The sequence below is a fragment of the Mizuhopecten yessoensis genome, unplaced genomic scaffold (assembly GCF_002113885.1).
Source record: "Mizuhopecten yessoensis strain PY_sf001 unplaced genomic scaffold, ASM211388v2 scaffold4231, whole genome shotgun sequence".
Lineage (NCBI taxonomy): Eukaryota > Metazoa > Mollusca > Bivalvia > Pectinida > Pectinidae > Mizuhopecten > Mizuhopecten yessoensis.
The window spans coordinates 207,038-230,033 of NW_018405441.1; the positions used below are offsets into that span (position 1 = coordinate 207,038).

Sequence of the window (22,996 nt, forward strand, 5' to 3'; positions counted from 1 at the left end):
TGTTGACTTTGTACAGGGAAGGAAACATGATACTTGGTTAGGTTTAGGGCGAATAGTTTGTTGACTTTGTACAGGGACTGCCACATGATACTTGGTTAGGTTTAGGGAGAAGTCTGTTGACTTTGTACAGGGACGGTCACATGATAGTTGGCTATGTTTAGGGTAGGCAATGCTTCAGTCCACAGGTTCTAATGAACTGTTAAGGATAATGTCACATGATACTTGGTTAGGTTTCGGGTGAAGTCTGTTGACTTTGTACAGGGACGGTCACATGATACTTGGCTATGTTTAGGGTAGGCAATGCTTCAGTCCCCAGGTTCTAATGAACTGTTAAGGATAAAGGCCAAGTGTGTTTTGAACACAACCAGGATTTGAAAATTGACAAAGGAAACAGATGTTTTTGAAAGCTTGCTAAATAAGTTTTCAAGTCCTGTTTGTGTTTGAAACAAACTTAGCCTTTATTATTCATACCAAACTGATGAGTCGTATTCCAGGAACAGTTAGGGAGTTTGATGGCCCAGAATCTGAATGTCCAAATGCTTGGTAGTAATACCAATTAAAATTGTACACTGAATATGTCTGATAGTATGTGTGTGTGTGTATGATAAAATGTTTGTGTATGAAAGATTGTATATATGTGTAGAACAATACTGCATAATGTGTATGATTACCAATAAATGTGCTACTTCATTAACTGTGTAATGTTATAATCTGACTACAGAAGACCAGTCGCCATGCATCCTCAACCTTCAGACATTCTCAAAAATCTTCACAGATGATCTTGAAAGAAACTTAAGGAGCTTTCAAATCTTAAATGAGTTTCCATTTCATACCAAATTAGAAAATGAGCCCAGAAGTCTATAAGTTGCTGTAATAATGTTTTTCTCATCGTCATCAGTAGAAAATTAGTCAAAAACAGTCACAGGTTGATATCAACGGACTGGTATATAATTTGTATGTAGATTGAAAACATTCAAGTCACAGGTAGATAAACAACAAGCCATAGTTTTAAGATATAAGACATTTTTTAATGTGTCATTACAAGTTTTTGTCAATAACTTATACAAAAATATACATAACAAACATAAATTATACGGCAGAATTTGAAAATGAAACATCTTAATTCGATGGACTTGATAAATTTTAATGCATCATAGAAACTTTAACATATTTGCACTCTTACTATTGCTGTGTAACTCACCAGGTCTAAATATCATAATGTAATAAATTGTGATAGTTGATGGAAACTCGAAATGATAATTGATTTTAAATATTCAATATACGAAAGTCAATGTTAGTCAACAGAACAAAAATGTATGTTAACAAGAGAGAGGACTACTTATTGGGTATACTGTTATTGCCTTTTGATTTACAAGTCTTGGCAAACAATTAACATTATGTTGTTCGGATAACAAATTCATTTATCGAGTAACATTTCATAAAGCTGAAAATTCTATTTTATTTATCCATGATAAGCTGTGTAACAAATCAAAACTATGATATAACAACACTTGGAGGATAAAATCATGGACGTGTCTACTTCTCCAATGTTTTATAAAAATAATAATGGTTCTCTAATTCTGAAACTTACATGTCTTTAAAACTTGAGTAATGATTAACATACGTTACTGGCTATTATAACTGAAGACTTCCAACCTCAGTGTGTTAACAGTAGATAAACTGACCAATACAACACTCCCAATAACCCAACAACCACTGACCATGTGATCCATATGATGACCTTGACCTTTGTTCATTAATGATGAATGAATTTTGACACAACATCTGCTATAAAATCTCTTTAAACTGAAGTTTCGCTGAATACTATGTTTCCCCCACTGATATTCCATACATTGTATGAAAATGGTGTTTCAGGATAATATTACCAGTATTAAGTGTAATCTACTGTACTATAAATCCGTGACCACAAAGATTTCAAGAGTTGCCTCTACTCAAACTCCAGCAGTAGCATACAAAGGAAAAGTCCAAAGGCCTCTAGGAGTCGACATCCTCTAGATTTTTCACTGAAATAACATAGTGGAGCTTAAGTCTGGATTAGAGGTAGACTCTAGAAATGTTTGTGTATCAGGACCAGGCTGTCAAACCTTCATGTATCTGTAAACTACATCATCTTCAGTAATGTAAAATTGCTGCAATATCTAATCCTCCATCTTCTAAACTTCTTTAATAATTTGTCAAAACAACTGACCCTGTATTTACCAAAACTATGAATCGGGTAATACATTTGATTCTGGCGAGTTCATGATCAGTTTAAACAGCTTTCATAGCACAACAATAAAATTATGAAATTTTAGAACAGTTCCTAGATAATGGCTTTGATTGACATTAACGATTTCATGTGAGCACCCGGAAGTCTCTACTGCATTGACAAAAACAGTACTGCATAACATTAACTATAGCTGCAGGGGTAGGGGGAATATAAAAAAAACACATATTCATGCTTACACAAATAACATCTACAGTGATATATATTGCATACAATTACTAGATTAATAACAGTATACCTGTACCATTTGTACTCATTAACAAATGGTAACAGCGAAAATTTTATATAATTGTAGTAAATACAAGTTTACACAACTATTTATCATTTTTCATATTTTGCAATTTTTATAGGTGCTGCCCTTAGGGCTGTTACACCGTAATTTTCATATGATTTATAGTAAATATCACAGTTATCTTCGTAGTGTGCCAGACATAGCTGGCGTTAATGCTGGTTACCGCTGGTGGGCGTGCTTGGTCTCTAGCGTGCCTCGGTACGCACTTGGAGACTTGGGCGACTGTAAAGAAAATATGGGGTATTAAGTATATACTGTAGTTAACAAAGTATTATATTGATGGAGTAGACCAATGATACCTTTAAGTACACATAAATACCTTATTTTGCATATATAATTAATAACCAATGGTAGGGGAGCTTTTAACACTTTAAAATGGCTTTCAAAAGCAAAGCAATGAATGGGCAAATACGTAAATACTACAACACAATCGGTGTACATGTCAGAAACATGGTATTTAAAGATGTGATCTGTGAAATCTGTTTAACAAAGCATGGGCTTATGGTCATGGTATTATATATGTGATTTACCGAGCATAAACTATTTATCAATTTAACGTAATGTCTGTACCAATATACATTGAAATACAAAACATTATCATAATATAAATATACCAGTTTAGCAGTTATGTATATAAGATACAACGCCAACATTTAGAAAGATTCCATTTCTGAGGTAGGAGAGGGCGTACCTTTACACCAGCACTGTTCACTGGAATCTCCTCCATAAAACTGGCGGGCACCAGTCCCCGCCGACCATTGATCTGAAACACATCACACAAGGTCAAGGTCAGTCTCAAATGATATACTGTACTGCAATACACACAAGATTTAAATTCATATTAAAACAAGATTTATATCCCTTTATTATAAACAATATGTCTCACCTTACATCAATATTTGATCTATTCCACAGCAGGTATCTGAACATTTCTTCCCTAACAGCCTTAGTTTTAGTTCATTACTTGAGTTAATGCTAAAGTTCTTCAATTATAACATAATTATATGGAATCGAAACTACAAAGTTGCTTGTTCAGCTGTTGGAGAACTATTGACATGACGATCAGCTGGTGACCTTGAATTATGACCTTGACCCTACCTCTCCATAGTAGAAGCCATCCGGACGTTCTTTGCCATACACTGTAATGACATCCCCGGCATGGAAGGCGAGCTCGTAACTTGAGTTCTCTCGTGGCGATTGGTGGGCAGGATTATAGTCATACACTCCCAAAAACTGTAACCATGAAAAATATAATCTTCACCAAATTGTTTCAGTACTGAAACAAAACATCCTGTCCTGCATTTATATTTAGTAAAAAAACAAACAACAAAAAAGACTGATAGAGACACATGATAACCAACATTATAATTATAACGACACAATGAAAACAATATCACCATTACTAGAATTCAGTACTAACTACATTGCACTCACATAATATGAACGCAATCGCTTTGTATATTTATTTTATTTATTTATGTTACAATAAGACCATGATATATCACCCACTTGATATAAAGAGAGTAAGGATACTTTTGGACATATGATAGCTTCTATAATGACCAGCAAATACATCTCCGTACCATATGCCTCTTGCCTGAACGGAAGTCTGTACTGTTTAGGTGGCGTACAAGGTCCTTGCCCTCAGGTTCCCCCTCCACATCCTCCTTCCTGTTGTCAGGGCGATAGGTGATCTCCTTGACAACAGACACAGGACCATTGGTGGTGAGTGTCTGAATGCCGAGGCGGATAGAGTGACCGCTGTCTGGTGTATCCACTACGGCCTTGGACAGGTGTGGACTGTTGACCTGCTGCTGGACCTTTCCATTCATGTAGATCTGATGAATAGTATTATACATGTGTTGATATATGACATAAACTTTTCAAATTCATTTTCACCTGTTTGCTGAAAGTCTTGTTACATTTACTGTTCGAGTTGACACATTTAATTGTAGGCCAAGAGATCAAGGCTCAGAGATCAAGGCCCAGAAGGTCTATGGTAAAAGCGCCTCTGAAAGCGTCTGATATGAAGTTTGGAAAAATACTGTTAAATCATTTACAATTTTATATTCTTTTGTTCAAAAGACACAAATTAAAGTAATAGTGTGTGCCTAGTCAGACAAGCATTCTCTCATTAATAAGAGGTATACTATCAACCACAGAAATGTCTCCCAAACTCCATGTACAAAACCTATGACCTGTGATCTATGACCTAGCTTGTAACCTATGACCTGTGATCTATGACCTACCTTGTAACCTATGACCTGTGATCTGTTGCTTTGGGCTAGTTCATTTAGTTTAGGCGGTGTCCAGGAGAGCAGTATACTTCTGCCACCTGCGGTCTTCTCTGCTTTTAATTCTGTAGGAGGTTCTGGGACACCTAGGAACAATCATAAGAAATAGAATGACATTTACCGTTGTTGATCAATAAATTTGGATTACAAATTAAGAACAAATGATAATTTGAGTGTGAACCCTCAATGAACCATTACACAATGTGTTAATGTAGAGGAAACATACCATGTCTGAAGGACTCTATAACAGGGTGTTATATAGTGTGGCATCAAATACACTATCATTTCATATTAGTTAAATAAAACACAACATCAATGTCAATAGGAATTTCTTTCATACCAGATCGTTTAACTACAGACAAAATTATAAACATTACCTTTACTTTTACAATGTAACAGGAACAATAAAATGCTGACTACAGTGATCATTGTTACAAGGAGAGGATGAAGGTGTTACACACCTTGTATAAACTAAGGTGACAGGTGACTACACTGATTATAGTTACAAGGAGAGGATGAAGATGTTACAAACCTTGTATAAACTGAGGTGACAGGTGACTACACTGATCATTGTTACAAGGAGAGGATGAAGGTGTTACACACCTTGTATAAACTAAGGTGACAGGTGACTACAATGATCATTGTTACAAGGAGAGGATGAAGGTGTTACAAACCTTGTATAAACTGAGGTGACAGGTGACTACACTGATCATTGTTACAAGGAGAGGATGAAGGTGTTACAAACCTTGTATAAACTGAGGTGACAGGTGACTACACTGATCATTGTTACAAGGAGAGGATGAAGGTGTTACAAACCTTGTATAAACTGAGGTGACAGGTGACTACACTGATCATTGTTACAAGGAGAGGATGAAGGTGTTACAAACCTTGTATAAACTGAGGTGACAGGTGACTACACTGATCATTGTTACAAGGAGAGGATGAAGGTGTTACAAACCTTGTATAAACTGAGGTGACAGGTGACTACACTGATCATTGTTACAAGGAGAGGATGAAGGTGTTACAAACCTTGTATAAACTGAGGTGACAGGTGACTACACTGATCATTGTTACAAGGAGAGGATGAAGGTGTTACAAACCTTGTATAAACTGAGGTGACAGGTGACTACACTGATCATTGTTACAAGGAGAGGATGAAGGTGTTACAAACCTTGTATAAACTGAGGTGACAGGTGACTACACTGATCATTGTTACAAGGAGAGGATGAAGGTGTTACAAACCTTGTATAAACTGAGGTGACAGGTGACTACACTGATCATTGTTACAAGGAGAGGATGAAGGTGTTACAAACCTTGTATAAACTGAGGTGACAGGTGACTACACTGATCATTGTTACAAGGAGAGGATGAAGGTGTTACAAACCTTGTATAAACTAAGGTGACAGGTGACTACAGTGATCATTGTTACAAGGAGAGGATGAAGGTGTTACAAACCTTGTTTAAACTGAGGTGACAGGTGACCTTTGATATTCTTCTGACCTCGCGGGGACAGATTCCCCGGCAGGTGGCCATTGACACGGATACCTTGTCGTGGAGACAGTTCGGGTGGCACTGGATGTTACAAAGATATAACAGAAATATTACCACATATATTCTGGGTTATACAATCTCAGACATATACAGGGTCTGACATATTAGTTTTAATATATTCACACGTAACAGCCTTAATTGAGAGGTAGCAGAGGAAGACAACTTATCATAACACCTAATTATATGTATACTTGACTAACAGGTATATTCTTCTTCTTTCATTAAGAGACAAATCTCCAAGGATTGAGCGATTACTGTCTCCTCCTTGGTAATAATATAATTTCATACATTTTATGAAATATATCTTTGTTCTAATGTTATTGTTAATTTCACATGGAAAGTTACATTGATTGTAAATATGTCTTCCATCATGGAGTTTTAAAAATCATTAAATGTCACTGCCAAACCATGATGGTTTAACTGAATGACACTTACGATATCTATGAGGTTGGTGGGAGTGAAGACAATTACAATATCTATGAGGTTGGTGGGACTGAAGACACTTACAATATCTATGAGGTTGGTGGGACTGAAGACACTTACGATATCTATGAGGTTGGTGAGACTGAAGACACTTATGATATCTATGAGGTTGGTGGGACTGAAGACACTTACGATATCTATGAGGTTATTGGGAGTGAAGACACTTACGATATCTATGAGGTTGGTGGGACTGAAGACACTTACGATATCTATGAGGTTGGTGAGACTGAAGACACTTACGATATCTATGAGGTTGGTGGGAGTTAAGACACTTACGATATCTATGAGGTTGGTGGGACTAAAGACAATTACGATATCTATGAGGTTGGTGGGAGTGAAGCCACTTACGATATCTATGAGGTTGGTGAGACTGAAGACACTTATGATATCTATGAGGTTGGCGGGACTGAAGACACTTACGATATCTATGAGGTTATTGAGAAGGAAGAGGCATACGATATCTATGAGGTTGGTGGGACTGAAGACTCTTACGATATCTATGAGGTTGGTGGGAGTGAAGACACTTACGAGATCTATGAGGTTGGTGGGACTGAAGACACTTGCGATATCTATGAGGTTGGTGGGAGTGAAGACACATACGATATCTATGAGGTTGGTGGGAGTGAAGACACTTACGATATCTATGAGGTTGGTTGGACTGCTGTAACTGGTTGTGCATGTTGAGGACTTTCTCTGGGCTGGGGTCCAGGTGGGACGGCGTACTCTGCAGCTGTTGTTGGCGTCGTTCGTTAGGGCCTGGATTGAGATTTCCTAGATCCTCTATCCCTGACTTAGGCTGTACATGACTGGCTGGAACCAGGCCCACACGACCTTTGACCTCAGCTTCGTAATACCCGTGGTTATCTAATGGACCTACAATATTAATATTTTGTATCGTTAGAATGGAAAAAAAAATGGCCGTTACAGTGTAGATAAAGCCTGAACAAAAATGTTCAAAGTAATATTTAAAAACAAAAAACTGTTCAGAGAGAAATTGTATTTTTCCCTATTTCCTTCTTTAAATGCTGATTGAAAAATCAAATAAATAGTGCTGATAAATCAATGAATAAGTTTTCATTAATGAAAATACAGTCATTACATCAATATGACCATACAGTCATACATCAATATGACCATACAGTCATTACATCAATATTACCAGGTGTTTGAAGACTAACCTGTGATGGTAACGATGTCGCCCTCTGTGAGCTGTAACTCAAGTCGGGGACGCCCACTCTTGGAAAATGAACGGGGGTCATAGTCGGCCACAGCCACGTAGGCCGTTTGGTGTGGCATGTGACCCATGGGAGGTTGTTTGTGGCCTCGCTGTTCTAGACTGTGTACTGGCGACCGGTTGGGCCGGTGTATTAGAGGTAGCTGCTGCGAGGGTATAGGCCTCTGATGGCGGTCGTACTGGTCTGCCGACTTAGGTCGCCCGTTAACATTACCAGGAGATATATCCATGTCACTCCATGTACCCGGATCTAACACATCATTAAATGAGGACACTGAAGACGACCTCTGTATGTCCCCGCCATCAGAGTCTGGTTTGTTGTACTCCTCTCCAGCCATCTGTGCCTCCATGTGACGGAGCTGTTCTAGGAGGACAACAGGTTTACTGATGCCTTTCAGCTTCCGTAGCTCCTCCCCCAGTCGCTGTAGCAGCTCATCCTGAAAGAGGAATACAGAGGTAAATGTGAAACTACATATATCAAGTAACACGGGTAAAATCTGGATAGATCAAAGTCATTCAGGTAAACTGCAAAGGTCAAGTTCACTCAGGTAAAGCCATAAAGATCAAGGTCACACAACTAGGAATACAAATGTCAAGGTCACTCAGGTTAACATGCACAGATAAAGGTCACTCAAGATCGCAGAACAAGAAGATCTCATGAGTAACATATTTTGCATCTCAAATATGATTCCATACGATACATTTGTACAATATAATTACTTTTTCAAATAGCAACTCTATCTCTCCTTTATAGAAGTTCACTCACCTTTTCTTTGCACTTTTGTGAGAGACGATGAACTTTGGACTTTAGAGGTACAAGTGACAACACAGCCTCCTCTTTGGTCTGCTTCATCTGAGAGAACTACAAAACACAAACCAAGAGAATGAGTCACAAGGAAAGATCTGTCACAGTGGGGCCACAATAACTACAGATCTTGGATACTGTCAACAACTTGTATACTTACCGGGGTAACACTGTAATTACTTGTATACTTACCGGGGTAACACTGTAATTACTTGTATACTTACCGGGGTAACACTGTAATTACTTGTATACTTACCGGGGTAATACTGTAACCTTATATCTTTACATTGCAATGGTTTGGATACAAACATGTCTGATATTATAATGTGTCCACATTTAGCAGGAGTGTTTATCTAGAGAGTAAAGCCATGGTTTCTTGTAATTATAATATCAATGTGACATACCGATACATATGATGCCATAGGCATCTTGTGAATTATTATAACATTTCGACAAAGACTATTAGATCACAGTGAATTAATTCATATCAGTGCTCGGTTTTATAACCAAATACCACTGTAGCTACTTTTGTTATCAATAAATGGATATGCATTGTTAAATTTAAATCTGGATCCAAATTTGAACATTAAAACAAAAATAACTGTGAGTGTTGACTGTGACACGTGTGATTTTGTACAGATCCGTAGATACACAGATTACGACTTGTGATCAGTGATACGTGAGGTGAGATTGGTCACATGACTGTGTTGACCATGCATTCTGTTGTATTTGGCATGTGAAGTTCTTACGTCATTCTTACAAACATCAACATTAAATCAAGCTGTAGTAACCAAAGGAAAAATCAAAACAGGTGACTAAAGGGAGATAAGCCATAAAGGAAATCTGATGAGCGAGTGCTGGAATTAATGAAGCCTCCCTACAGTGACACTGGTAGCTCCAATGAAGCCTCCCTACAGTGACACTGGTAGCTCCAATGAAGCCTCCCTACAGTGACACTGGTAGCTCCAATGAAGCCTCCCTACAGTGACACTGGTAGCTCCAATGAAGCCTCCCTACAGTGACACTGGTAGCTCCAATGAAGCCTCCCTACAGTGACACTGGTAGCTCCAATGAAGCCTCCCTACAGTGACACTGGTAGCTCCAATGAAGCCTCCCTACAGTGACACTGGTAGCTCCAATGAAGCCTCCCTACAGTGACACTGGTAGCTCCAATGAAGCCTCCCTACAGTGACACTGGTAGCTCCAATGAAGCCTCCCTACAGTGACACTGGTAGCTCCAGAGGAATTAAAATTGTCCACGGGTTGTAATGTTCATACTTGTCAGTTAACTGATAGCTTCACAAATCAAAATGGGGGAAAGGATTTTAACCTTCGACCTTACATGGGCTTCACAGGTTCATCTGATCAGAGATTCTTAGTTCAGTTCATTCATATCAACTCCATGTTCCCCTATCTGTATCATAGTAAATTGTAATGAAAATTTGAAACAAAATAACTGAATTTTTCTAAAAATTCAAAATAAATACCATTTTGAAATAGAAGCCAACTTCTCACCATCACCATGCTGTGTCATGCAAACGGCCAGTAAACACAATAGCCAGAGAAAGATTACCTGTGACTTCACGTTGTCATAACCAACAATGTCCTTCTCAAGGCACACATTGTCTTGTTCAAGGGAGACAACTCTACCCTTACATTCTGAGATCTCTCTTAAAAGGTCTTTTATCTTTTCCGACTGATACAGGCAAAAAAAGCACAGAGAACCAGTATTACTTTATGTTTTTATTTTTAACATTTTTTTTATAAGAGGACCACAACATATTCAAGTTAAATCCTTGTGCATTGCTTTTGTTTGAACAGGATTATTAAATAAATTATATTTTCAGAACAGACTGTTGCAAAATTTAATACTTTTTAGTTGTTATCTCAGCCTATCAAATTTTCTTCAAATGTTTTGTTGAAAACAAAATAAAATAAATCTTAAATTAAATTATGTTTACTGAATATCTTTCACTGGTGAATTTTAATTCCGATTTTGTGACCTTGTACAACACTGTGTTTACCCTATCCTCTAAAACTTTGGAACATTCGTCAAGCTTGTCCTCCAGCTGGAAATTGTCTTCCTCTAACTGTGGGATGAGACTGACCTCTGACCTCAGAGAGGTCACCTGGTCCAGAAGTTGATTGTTTTCTGCCTCGGTAACCACTAGATCCTTTAAACATTCCTTCAGTGACTTACACTGTGTGGGAATAACATAGCAGAACTGTATCTATCAAATGGAATATTTTATAATGTGAGAGTATTCAGTTAGGATTCCTGTTGGCCCCGGCTGTTCAAAGCCTGTTTATCTTTTTAGAAAATTATCAAGGCAACTTTTCAAAATTCTATTTCTAAAGAAAATGTAAAACAAAATTCCATGTTCTTTATCAATAAATAATGTTTTAGAATTTGTATACATATACATGTATTTGCATTGTATACATGTAATTTTACTTTTTAATTTGTATATCATTATGTAATTTTACTTTCGAGTTTCAGTATTTTTGAAAACATGCTTTAGGTAAAAGTTTTACACATGTATTAATTGTCATTACGATAACTAACTGGGATCTAGAGCAGAAATAGAAACACTTTTAGTAGAATACTCCTGTAGGAGTTCGTAGGTATGTCTGTTCCTGTTTGTTATAGGGAGTAGATACATGTAGAGTTATGTATATAGGCATTATCCCTTTCACCACTGTAGACCATAATGGACTCGTCCAGATCAATGTATGGTAAAGTCTACTAAAGTTACCTAGGGGTGAAAGGGTTTACTAAAGGTAGAGAGTTAGTCTGTCAGTACCTGTTTGTTATAGGTAGTAGATACATGTAGTGTTATGTATATAGGGATTAAATAGACATTAAATAGGTAGAGAGTTAGTCTGTCAGTACCTGTTTCAGCAGCTTGTTGTTATCGTCTTTGGCACGCTTTAGAGACTTTTCCAACTCCTGCATTTCCTCAGCCTCCTGTTGGAGACATTGCAGGGAGTCGAGAGCGTTTTTTCTCATGTCCTCAATCGTACGGCATTCCTCCTGCCACTGTCGTAGCTCGCGCATCAAACTGTCTACTTCATTTCTCTGTGAAATATTGTCATGGAATTCTATATCAAGCATAGGTATTTTACACTCAGCAAACTATGCATGATAAACATTTTTCTTAAATTTGATCAAATATGTATACTGATCAACCCATGTACTTGGTACATTCTGGAATACAAGGGTTGGGCTTAAACAGAGCAAAACCTTGTCACTGAGCCAGAATAGGTCATTCACATTTTTACAGGAAGTGTTGGGATAGTGCTGAATTTTCAACTAAATGTATTTTGTTTTTTAACATTTTTGTTAGATGCCTAGAGTTATCTACCTTGGCAATAAGTTCCCGTTGCCGTTTGTTGAGTTCCATATTCAGTGCAACTACATCCTGTGACAGTTCTAGCTTCTTGTGTCCGGCATCAGCAAGCTCCTCCCTGACTTTGATCAACTCGGCCTCTACGATCTGGATGACCTCTTTACTGTTCCTCGCATCCTGTAGGTCAGATTACACAGTTAAGTACAATACAGAGGGGAATGGACTGCATACAATTTTAACATAGCAGGGAATTCAATCTATATAAACTTAAATGACGTTTTAAGAATGCAAGTTTAAACAATTTACATATTTTTAAGTTTAGAGAATAGTGTCGACAACTGTAAGGAGTCTCTCCCTATCATACTCTTTGTATCATATATTTTTTCTCGTCTACAGTAAGATCTGCTTAAATCATCTTGACTGCCATGAAAATATTTTGAAATATCCAAATGTTCCAGATATCCTGGTGTCCAGGTGTTGACCTCCAGGTGTTGACCTCCAGGACATATTGATTCAGAGTAATGACTGGTAAAGGTCACCAATTTAAACATCAGGTTCAACACGGCGACATTAGAACATCAATCCTAGCAGTAAGTTAACAATTTACACATTACGACACAGAGTAGATATAAACAACACTAAAATAGTGGCAAGGATATATACCACCTTTTGAACTAGAATACATGAGGCCATTGAAAACCATTAACAAGACCCCATCCTAAAGAGATATGAAAATAGGCTAATGGAAAAAAAGGTTGAACTTTTTAAATTCTGCTAGGAAAATTGTTTTTTTTAAAGTTTGCATTACAAAACAATTCTGGAAAAGGCTGAAATCAGCCAGATAGCAGCTATGTTTTCCCCGAGATCTATCAGGATAGATCGTCACATGACAATAACCATCGCTGGTCATGTGACAAGTGTCAGTGAATTTTATTTGCCACTTGAGTAAGACAAAGGGGTAGTGTTGTAATCTTGTGCTTTCTAATCCTCAGATCCTGACAGGAAATTACCAAATGTAACTTACCTTCAGCTGAAGAATGTCGGACATTTTGTCAAGGAACTTCTCCAGGATTAGGATGTAGCGACATTTGTTTTCCAAGTCTTTTTCTAGCTTTGTTATCTGCAAACCAGACAAGTTCATCATAACTCTAATATTCAATATATTTTAATTTGTTTGGCACCAGCTTCATTTATCAAGCAGACTAATTTTTTGATTGTATATATTTAATCTCTGTTTTCCCAGGCCTCTTTTACATGTATAGCAACAGGAAATCGAAGGCAAATGAAACAAATGTCAATGTTTTGAAATTCAAAAGTTGTGAAAAAGATTTTCTAAAGTGATGATGTACTGAAACCGCTTTCCTGTAAATATTCTTTCAAATTATTTTATTTCCATTGATGTATCTCCTAATGCTTTTAACCTGATCAGATATATTTGGGGCTCAGGGCTCTATACAACACTGTAAAAAAGGAGACAGATTTTTGGAGAAATTGATAAACGCCACAACACAATATTCCCCCAACAAAGAAAACAGCAAGTTAGAAAAGTGAAAAAACCAGTTTGAATGTAAAAAGATTCTGGAGAACAAAGGTGTCAAACAGAGCGAGATCTCTCCTTAATTGTTCCTTAGGGTTGGTTTTTAATGAACTTGTTTTGCAATTCTTTTGGAGTAAAATTGAAAACAAACTTGTAAATTTATCAGTACATGTTTATATAATGAAATTGGAGCTAAAAACAACAAATAACAAATAAATGAAAACTATGTTCAATTAAAGGAACTCTTTAAAAATGAGAGACAGATGAAGAAGTTCTTCAAAGAGGGGAGATTTGGAGGTAGGAAATCTTCAAAGAGGGGAGATTTGGAGGTAGGAAATCTTCAAAAGAGGAGAATTAGAAATTATTAATTGAGGGGATGGGGTAGAAATTACATAAACAAAAGGGGAGAGAGATTTGACAATAATGAAAGTAACACACTTACATCCTAAAGTATACCTTACTGACAGTGACAAATCACAGATTACAATACTTTATACATGGCCAGATAAAACATTGACCAAACTGTCAGACTACCAAGTCAAAGCCTACTGTGTAATAACTAGGTCACAGCTACCCAATCCAGTGCTCGATTCAAACAACTTAAGCAGATCTGTGAGTGTGCGTGAACTTGCTGCCGTGACCTTGACATGTGACCTTGTCAATAAAGCACACAGTACCCGACTGATCCAGTGTAAGGAACCTTATAGGACCAGACTATTGTGTTGTTAAGACTAACGTGATCGCAGATCAGACAATAAGTGAAGATATCCCAGCATGCAATTGTGACACAATGTACGTTTACTTTTAGCAAATCTCAGAATATTTCATTGATGAACAAACAAAAAAAGGAAAAACCAACATAAAAAAATCAACCAAACAACATCAACAACACCTTCCAAAATTACATATTTTAATCAATAGCCTTTGTAATACAAAGTTATTTCTTCCATAAAACAGACTTAAGATAGATCAGAGGCGAGTGTCACAATATGTAGTGCCCAGATACATTCTCGATTTTACGTGAACACAAATATTTTTCAAGATGTCTGACTTACCTTGGCCTTACGTCTTAGTGCTGGAGGGAGCTATATCAAAGGTACCAGGGGATACAGTAACCATAGTAACAACAAAGGTTCATCAGTAATTAAGGGGATGGTATCCAGGTGGCAGGGAGGAGAGGTAGAACCAATGTAAATGAGCCTTGACACATATAATTCTATAGTTTTTATTGATGGGTGCCTTGATAGAAAATGGGGGAAGGTAACATTGTACCATTAGGGGAATATACAGTAAACAGTGTGTACATCGGAGTAATGGGGAGGAAGGGGAATCCGGGGTAGGGGAGGGGGAAGAATTATATATACAGATACACCAACCATTACAAACGACTGTCTTAAAATGTTTGTTCCCATGATAAATAATACCAATGTAAAGCTGTAGATTATCTACTGCATTAAAAAATCAAATCTCACTGACGGAATAATGAAATTGTTAGAAATATTTTTTATTGTTATGTAACCTAGATGATAAAGAGGGAGATGTGAACTGGACTTACCTCTTCCTTGAGGTATCGGTTTTCCTTATCGTAATTCTCCATCTGACGCAGAGCCTCAGACGTCTACAATTAAACATGGCGAGGGCAAAATTAGCATTGAAATAATCCTACCATGTAGACATGTCTAATATATGAGGTGGGATTATTATTGAGCAATATTAATGAACTAGTTATCTTCAGTAAAATCTGAAAAAGTATTTCTTTTATTAATATATCACATGTAGAGTGTAATGCCAATAATCATACCTTTGCTTTCCAGATCATGACATCATCATCGTCATCGGTTACCTCACTAGTCGTTGGCTTTTTCTGTCAAATTAACAGTAACAAATTAACTCAACAATACCTGTGCATACTATGGTGCCTTTTTTACTATGAATAATATTATTTACAATGGAAAATAAAAAAAACTTTGATAGAATTTGACTCTTAACTATCATTACTGAGTCTTCACCAAACTTTGCTCTTATCACAAGGTAACGATATACCAGTAACAGTATCAGGAATTTTCGTTTATATTTGTAGCTATAAACAATGATGTGAAACATTATTATATGAATTACTACGGTTTAATGCTTCTTTAAAGATTTTGAAACAGTAAAGATACTAACCCTTTACATGCAGAGCCTGACCTATCTATGTGATCTATTTACCTGTAGAGCCTGACTTATTTATGTGATCTTTTTACCTGTAGAGCCTGACTGATCTCTGTGATCCTATCCTGAAGGGCCTGACTCTTGAGTGTGGACACGGTACCGTGCCCACTGTCAGGCATGCTCAGCATCGAATGAGGAGTCTGGAGTGGAGCAGACACCATGTGGTAATCCTGCTCAAACATTATCTCGTCCGGTAAATCCTGTTCCAGTCCAGGAAATCCAGCAGAAGCGAAATTATCGGCAGCGTTAAACGTGGAGTTCAAAGATGGCGGCTGGCTTTGTGGCAGTGGTGGCGGGGCCTGAGAGTCGACACTCTCTGTGGGGCGAAATTTTCTCCTTTTTATCAAAGGGCTTGCCATAGTGGAATCTGTGTCATTCTGTGTACTATATATATTTTGACTGTCTGTTTCAGACGGGAGCGTTAGTCCTAACACAAGCTCCTCGTCCGGATTTAAGCGGGACGCTTTTTTGGCACTTGATTGGTTAAGACTGGTGGCCTTTCCTACGTTGACCCACCGTTTGTCTTGTTGGTTGACCCCTGTTGCCCTGGGTGACAGGGATTCAACCTGTTTCCAATGTGCCTCTTCCAACGGATTCTCCGCGGAATCAAGATGGCTGACCAAATCATCTATCATCCGCTGTCGATCGTCGGATACTAGGTGTGCATTGGGTACATTTCTATGTCCCCGCGCAGCCTGTCAACAAAATCAGCAATAATTAAACTATGATATTATAAAAAGTAGCTCACCTAAAAATACCTTCTATGTTCTAAACACTTCGGGTACAGATAGTTTGGAAAGGCGTTTTCTTGAAAAAGAAGCCAGAATGAATATTTTTGGTTTATGTGTCACCAAAACCATCTTGTATTTTTTAAACATATATCTTCATTTAGTATCATGTTCTGATTATTATTCATGTTAAAGTCAGATTTTTGATGACAGTTTTATCGTTGTGTGACATGTTTAGATATATATTATATTTACAGGTAATACTAAAATACATAGAGCGTTAGGGTTATACTGTAAACAGTATATCTGCTGTAACACTGATGGTTAGAGCTGAGATAATGTAAATACTATGTGGATTATACAAACATCGATACAAAGCACCATCCTCATGCATACATGATTGTTTATATACTGTTATCATACTCAAGTATTAGCAAAGTCATATTTTAACACCTAAGAGTACATAGTCAGTCTTGTATTTTAATCATAAATGTTTTTCCTTGAACAAAATTTGTCAAATATGTCTTTAAGCAAGCTGTACTTCTATAGCTGTAGTGCTGTACTAATAAAATGTTCGCATCAGAAATAGCATGAAAGGTGCTAAAATATGAATATCATCAAAATAAGTACATACACAGTTTGTACACAGGAGACCATTGCCCACAGTACATGTTACCTTCCTGCTGCAATGACTAATACACCATTATCCTTCTGATCATTGATACTGCTCAAGTATTAACGAAGTCTTGCGGTTCCATTATCATTCATTTTCATACTGATTTGTATGACTCTTGTACATGTGAGTCAAATTAACAAAAGTTTGTAACTGGTGAAAGTTTGAAGACACATATTTTTAATTTGATGATAATTAAGCAATGACATTGTATGGTGTAGAATAGATATCTATATTGATAAAAGGGAAGTGCATAGTATACAGTGTTAGTTTGTATATATTAAGCTTGCCAGGTAACTGTGTCATTATAAGCATGAAAACAGCTGGGTTCAATGTAAGCATGGACAAAATTGTGTTCCTGTGGAAATCCCTGTGTTCATTTATAACCAATTTTTGGAAATAGCTATGTTTTAGTAACCATGGAAACTGGTGTGGTCCTTATAATGTGAATTTTTGCTGTGTTCTTGATAAGCAAGCTACATTATGGAGGTAAGCTGACTCGGGACATGTATCAGCTTCATTGTAACCATGGAAATAGCTTTTTTCATATTGTCACTAAGGACATAGCTGTAATCATTGTTACCATGGTAACAACAGAGCACCTTATATAGGCATCAATGAAGCGCCTTGATTTTGTGCACTCAAACATTTGTTGTTTTGCTCTTGGAACAACTTTTGGTGAAATATAACCAGACTTTACAGTGAATGTGTTATGACTTCCTCCCCACACCAGGCTCCAGATTCACAAAATTACAACTTAAATAAGTCTCAACGGAATCTTCCTCTCAAATGTTTAAGATTTTAGTTATTGAGAAACACTGAAGTACATGTATATGCTTTAATTGTTATCTCAATATTCTCTTTTAATTCCACATCTGATCATACAAATCCCTTAAAGAATTCAGAATAATCATAAAGTTAAGAATTTTGATGATTCTGAAACCAGAAACACACCAATATCCCCTTAAGCCGACAGATCCTGTCGCAGATAGAGCTCACTACCATGTTAACCGCTGCAGATAGAGGTGCCTCATTCAATAGACACCACAGCACCATACACATTACAACAATGCTCAGTAAAAATAGTCATACACCATACACATATGTAAGGTTGATCTTTTAGTCTAGATTACAGAAGAGAGCTGTTGCAAAAATCTGTGTAGCAAAAGAGTTTTTATCTGTAAGCATTTTCAATAATTGATAATGTATACAAAAAATTACATTGATTACATCTGCAATTATGATTTTATACCTCTCAAACATTGCAATATCAAGGATTTTTGTTATATGATTATTACGGGTATGTTTGAATAACAGTGATTCATATAAGTTGAAAAAATTGTTTCATAATTGTTGTAAAATAAATAAAGTTTACATTTTAGTGTTAACAAATCCTCCCCTCCTTTAAATTTTCCTTTTTAAGTCCTGAACTAAATGGTGTTTTTTTTGTAAATAAGCCTATAGGTTTATCATGACATGCACAACCGAGATCTAGACTTGCTAGTAACCGTGGTTACAACCCATGCAGACATATATAAACACATATACTTTAAGTTATTTCTTTACAACAGTTAAGAAACTTTAAATATCTACCATTTACAAAACTAAAATTATCTTAATTCACATGAGATAAACAAAACATACTATCTACTACATAACAAAGGACCTTTGTCTACACCCATTCAGGGAGGGTTTGGTTTCCAAGACAACAAAGGGAAAGCACCGGACACAATCTAAGCTGCTAACATGAAAGCGGGTAAGCACATGTTGTTTCCCTTATCCGAGCTCTCCCTTGCTAGAAGGTGCTAAATCCTACCTCATGTGGTCCCAGCACCACAAACCTTCCTTCCTTTGTCAGACGAATGTGAACACTGGTTTTCTCAACCTTACATTAGCAGCAGTGAAAATGATCATACAACACTTCTTAACAAAAACAATTGTGCAAACTACAAATTAATGTGCTCCAATTCAGTGTAAAGAATTACTGTCTATTGATTGGTACAATACAATGACATTCCATTGGCTACCGGCAAAATGCTGTTTTTAACATTGTGATTGTGATGTTAGATTATCCTACTTTAGTCTACCATGGTTAGAAAGCATGTCAGATCTAGTCAAACAAAGCAAATGATTTACAGAGAAAAGTGGTTCCTTATTAACAGAAAACAGATGTCTTTCTCAGAAGATAAAAGAAATATTAATAGCAAAAGAAAACTAAAACAATGCTTGTTAATAAAGGGTTAATGATCAGACATTTTCCAACCAGACTGTCAGGTTGCCATAGAAACAAAGACACCTTGATTCTTACCTTATGGACACTGTCCTCGTCTACGGTACTAGCGTCTGACATGTCATCATAATTCATGACGTCATAACGGTCACTCTGGACCGGCGACTGCGTAGGGTGTCCGCCTCTGGCAGACCTGGTCATCTGACCTTGACCCTTTGCTCCTCTCTCTGCTAGGTGACCAGTTGCCTCCATGTGAGAGACAGGTGACTGGTCAGCTGAGATACCTGTTAAAACAAAACAATGAAATATGCTACCACAAATCATTTCATTTTACAAGTATTGTGAATTTAAAATAATTTTATAAATGTTATTGTTACTTTGGTGAATTCAAAATCAATGACTTACAAACAAACAAAAATACTCGCATAAATACAAGTTTTACTGAAAAAACTGCTACATCAACATTCAATCAGGATAAAATCCATCGCATCAATTTTAACCCAATGTGGATTAATGAAATTGCAAATTAGATGTCCTACAATGTCAGATCTAGTCTAGTGTTTAATACCCATCTATTTATACCCAACAATAAGAGCCAAGATGATGTAGTATATGATGTCAACAACACACAGACCAGCTGTTGTCATTGGGGGCGTGAACCTTTAGATCAATGTCTACTGAATACGTTGTGATTGATCCGTGCAGACATCAGCCAGCTTGTCTATTCTATAGGGCCAAGGTATCTATTGTGGCCATGTATGTTTTAGTAGAGGTTTTCATGATGTCAGCGAGATAGTTCTAGCATGCTTTGGTTGGACGGAGATTTAATTTTCGGTATAACATAAAGCATGCTGTTAGAGTGATTGTTCACTAAACTAAAGCTTTTGAGCACAAGAGGATGATTTTGAACATGTGATGATGATTTGGATTACATCTGTCTAATGTTTTGTTCAGAAAAAACTATTACTCAGTATAACATCATATTCCATGCATTTTTAGATCCCATTTATATTCATTACCCACACAATTATAACCATATCCTATGAACATATATGTGTTACTTATACATTTATACATTTTATACTCACCATTATGTGTGACTGGCCCCATGCCTTTCCACTGTACACTGTGCATGTTTTGCCGCAACATCTGTCAATCATGACACACAAGTTACTGATGTAATGTGTGTGTACATAAAGTCAACCAATTCAACAGATCAGTCAATCACGACACACAAGTTATTGATGTAATGTGTGTATATACATAAAGTCAACCAATTCAACAGATCAGTCAATCACGACACACAAGTTATTGATGTAATGTGTGTGTACATAAAGTCAATCACTTCAACAGATCAGTCAATCACGACACACAAGTTATTGATGTAATGTGTGAGTACATAAAGTCAACCAATTCAACAGATCAGTCAATGACGACACACAAGTTATTGATGTAATGTGTGTGTGTACATAAAGTCAACCAATTCAACAGATCTGACAATCACGACACACAAGTTATTGATGTAATGTGTGTATATCCATAAAGTCAACCAATTCAACAGATCAGTCAATGACGACACACAAGTTATTGATGTAATGTGTGTGTGTACATAAAGTCAACCAATTCAACAGGTCAGTCAATCACGACACACAAGTTATTGATGTAATGCGTGTGTACATAAAGTCAACCAATTCAACAGATCAGTCAATCACGACACACACGTTATTGATGTAATGTGTGTATATACATAAAGTCAACCAATTCAACAGATAAGTCAATCACGACACACAAGTTATTGATGTAATGTGTGTGTAAATAAAGTCAACCAATTCAACAGATCTGTCAAGCACGACACACAAGTTATTGATGTAATGTGTGTATATCCATAAAGTCAACCAATTCAACAGATCAGTCAATGACGACACACAAGTTATTGATGTAATGTGTGTGTGTACATCAAGTCAACCAATTCAACAGATCTGTCAATCACGACACACAAGTTAATGATGTAATGTGTGTGTACATAAAGTCAACCAATACAACAGATCAGTCAATCACGACACACAAGTTATTGACGTAATGTGTGTATATACATAAAGTCAACCAATTAAACAGATCAGTCAATCACGACACACAAGTTATTGACGTAATGTGTGTATATACATAAAGTCAACCAATTAAACAGATCAGTCAATCACGACACACAAGTTATTGATGGAATGTGTGTGTACATAAAGTCAACCAATTCAACAGATCTGACAATCACGACACACAAGTTATTGATGTAATGTGTGTATATCCATAAAGTCAACCAATTCAACAGATCAGTCAATGACGACACACAAGTTATTGATGTAATGTGTGTGTAAATAAAGTCAACCAATTCAACAGATCTGTCAAGCACGACACACAAGTTATTGATGTAATGTGTGTGTAAATAAAGTCAACCAATTCAACAGATCTGTCAAGCACGACACACAAGTTATTGATGTAATGTGTGTATACATAAAGTCAATCACTTCAACATAAAGTCAATCACTTCAACAGATCAGTCAATCATGACACACAAGTTATTGATGTAATGTGTGTACATAAAGTCAATCACTTCAACAGATAAGTCAATCACGACACACAAGTTATTGATGTAATGTGTGAGTACATAAAGTCAACCAATTCAACAGATCAGTCAATCACGACACAGAAGTTATTGATGTAATGTGTGTGTACATAAAGTCAATCACTTCAACAGATCAGTCAATCACCACACACAAGTTATTGATGTAATGTGTGTGTACATAAAGGCAACCAATTCAACAGATCTGTCAATCACGACACACAAGTTATTGATGCAATGTGTGTGTACATAAAGTCAATCACTTCAACAGATCTGTCAATCACGACACACAAGTTATTGATGTAATGTGTGTATACATAAAGTCAACCAATTCAACAAATCTGTCAATCACGACACACAAGTTATTGATGTAATGTGTGTATACATAAAGTCAACCAATTCAACAAAACCAATTCAACAGATCAGTCAATCACGACACACAAGTTATTGATGTAATGTGTCTATACATAAAGTCAATCACTTCAACAGATCTGTAAATCACGACACACAAGTTATTGATGTAATGTGTGTGTACATAAAGTCAACCAATTCAACAGATCAGTGGGGGAAGTCTCAAGGGCTTATATTTGGGATGTGTCGCAATGGGGTGTTTTGGTGGTGGTAGGGGGATGGAGGGGTGTGTTTGGGAGGAGGGTCTCTAGGAGGGATGTACACTATTAGTTATATAGTCAGTTACTGACCCTCTA

The 22,996-nt window shown here is 36.8% G+C and overlaps 1 protein-coding gene across 9 annotated transcripts in view; it reads right to left on the minus strand.

The window, feature by feature from the left end:
• Positions 1 to 1,006: 1,006 nt before the first annotated feature.
• LOC110448738 (centrosomal protein of 290 kDa-like) overlaps positions 1,007 to 22,996 on the minus strand; it is a 155,083-nt gene continuing 133,093 nt past the window's right edge. For 6 of the 9 annotated variants that reach the window (XM_021495142.1, XM_021495137.1, XM_021495143.1 and 3 more), the window contains 18 exons: positions 20,764 to 20,824; positions 19,754 to 19,959; positions 19,262 to 19,330; positions 16,077 to 16,739; positions 15,635 to 15,697; positions 15,389 to 15,451; positions 13,321 to 13,416; positions 12,312 to 12,473; positions 11,840 to 12,025; positions 8,908 to 9,003; positions 8,086 to 8,578; positions 7,544 to 7,780; positions 6,329 to 6,445; positions 4,829 to 4,959; positions 4,163 to 4,417; positions 3,678 to 3,812; positions 3,271 to 3,342; positions 1,007 to 2,801 (listed from right to left, as the gene is read on the minus strand). In XM_021495142.1, the coding sequence (XP_021350817.1) occupies positions 2,739 to 2,801; positions 3,271 to 3,342; positions 3,678 to 3,812; positions 4,163 to 4,417; positions 4,829 to 4,959; positions 6,329 to 6,445; positions 7,544 to 7,780; positions 8,086 to 8,578; positions 8,908 to 9,003; positions 11,840 to 12,025; positions 12,312 to 12,473; positions 13,321 to 13,416; positions 15,389 to 15,451; positions 15,635 to 15,697; positions 16,077 to 16,739; positions 19,262 to 19,330; positions 19,754 to 19,959; positions 20,764 to 20,824 (3,168 nt within the window). In that variant the 3' untranslated portion in view covers positions 1,007 to 2,738. Of the gene's footprint in view, positions 2,802 to 3,270; positions 3,343 to 3,677; positions 3,813 to 4,162; positions 4,418 to 4,828; positions 4,960 to 6,328; positions 6,446 to 7,543; positions 7,781 to 8,085; positions 8,579 to 8,907; positions 9,004 to 10,405; positions 10,643 to 10,970; positions 11,148 to 11,839; positions 12,026 to 12,311; positions 12,474 to 13,320; positions 13,417 to 15,388; positions 15,452 to 15,634; positions 15,698 to 16,076; positions 16,740 to 19,261; positions 19,331 to 19,753; positions 19,960 to 20,763; positions 20,825 to 22,996 lie in introns of those variants that run through there. The other 3 variants (XM_021495138.1, XM_021495139.1, XM_021495144.1) reach the window with 3 other exon arrangements.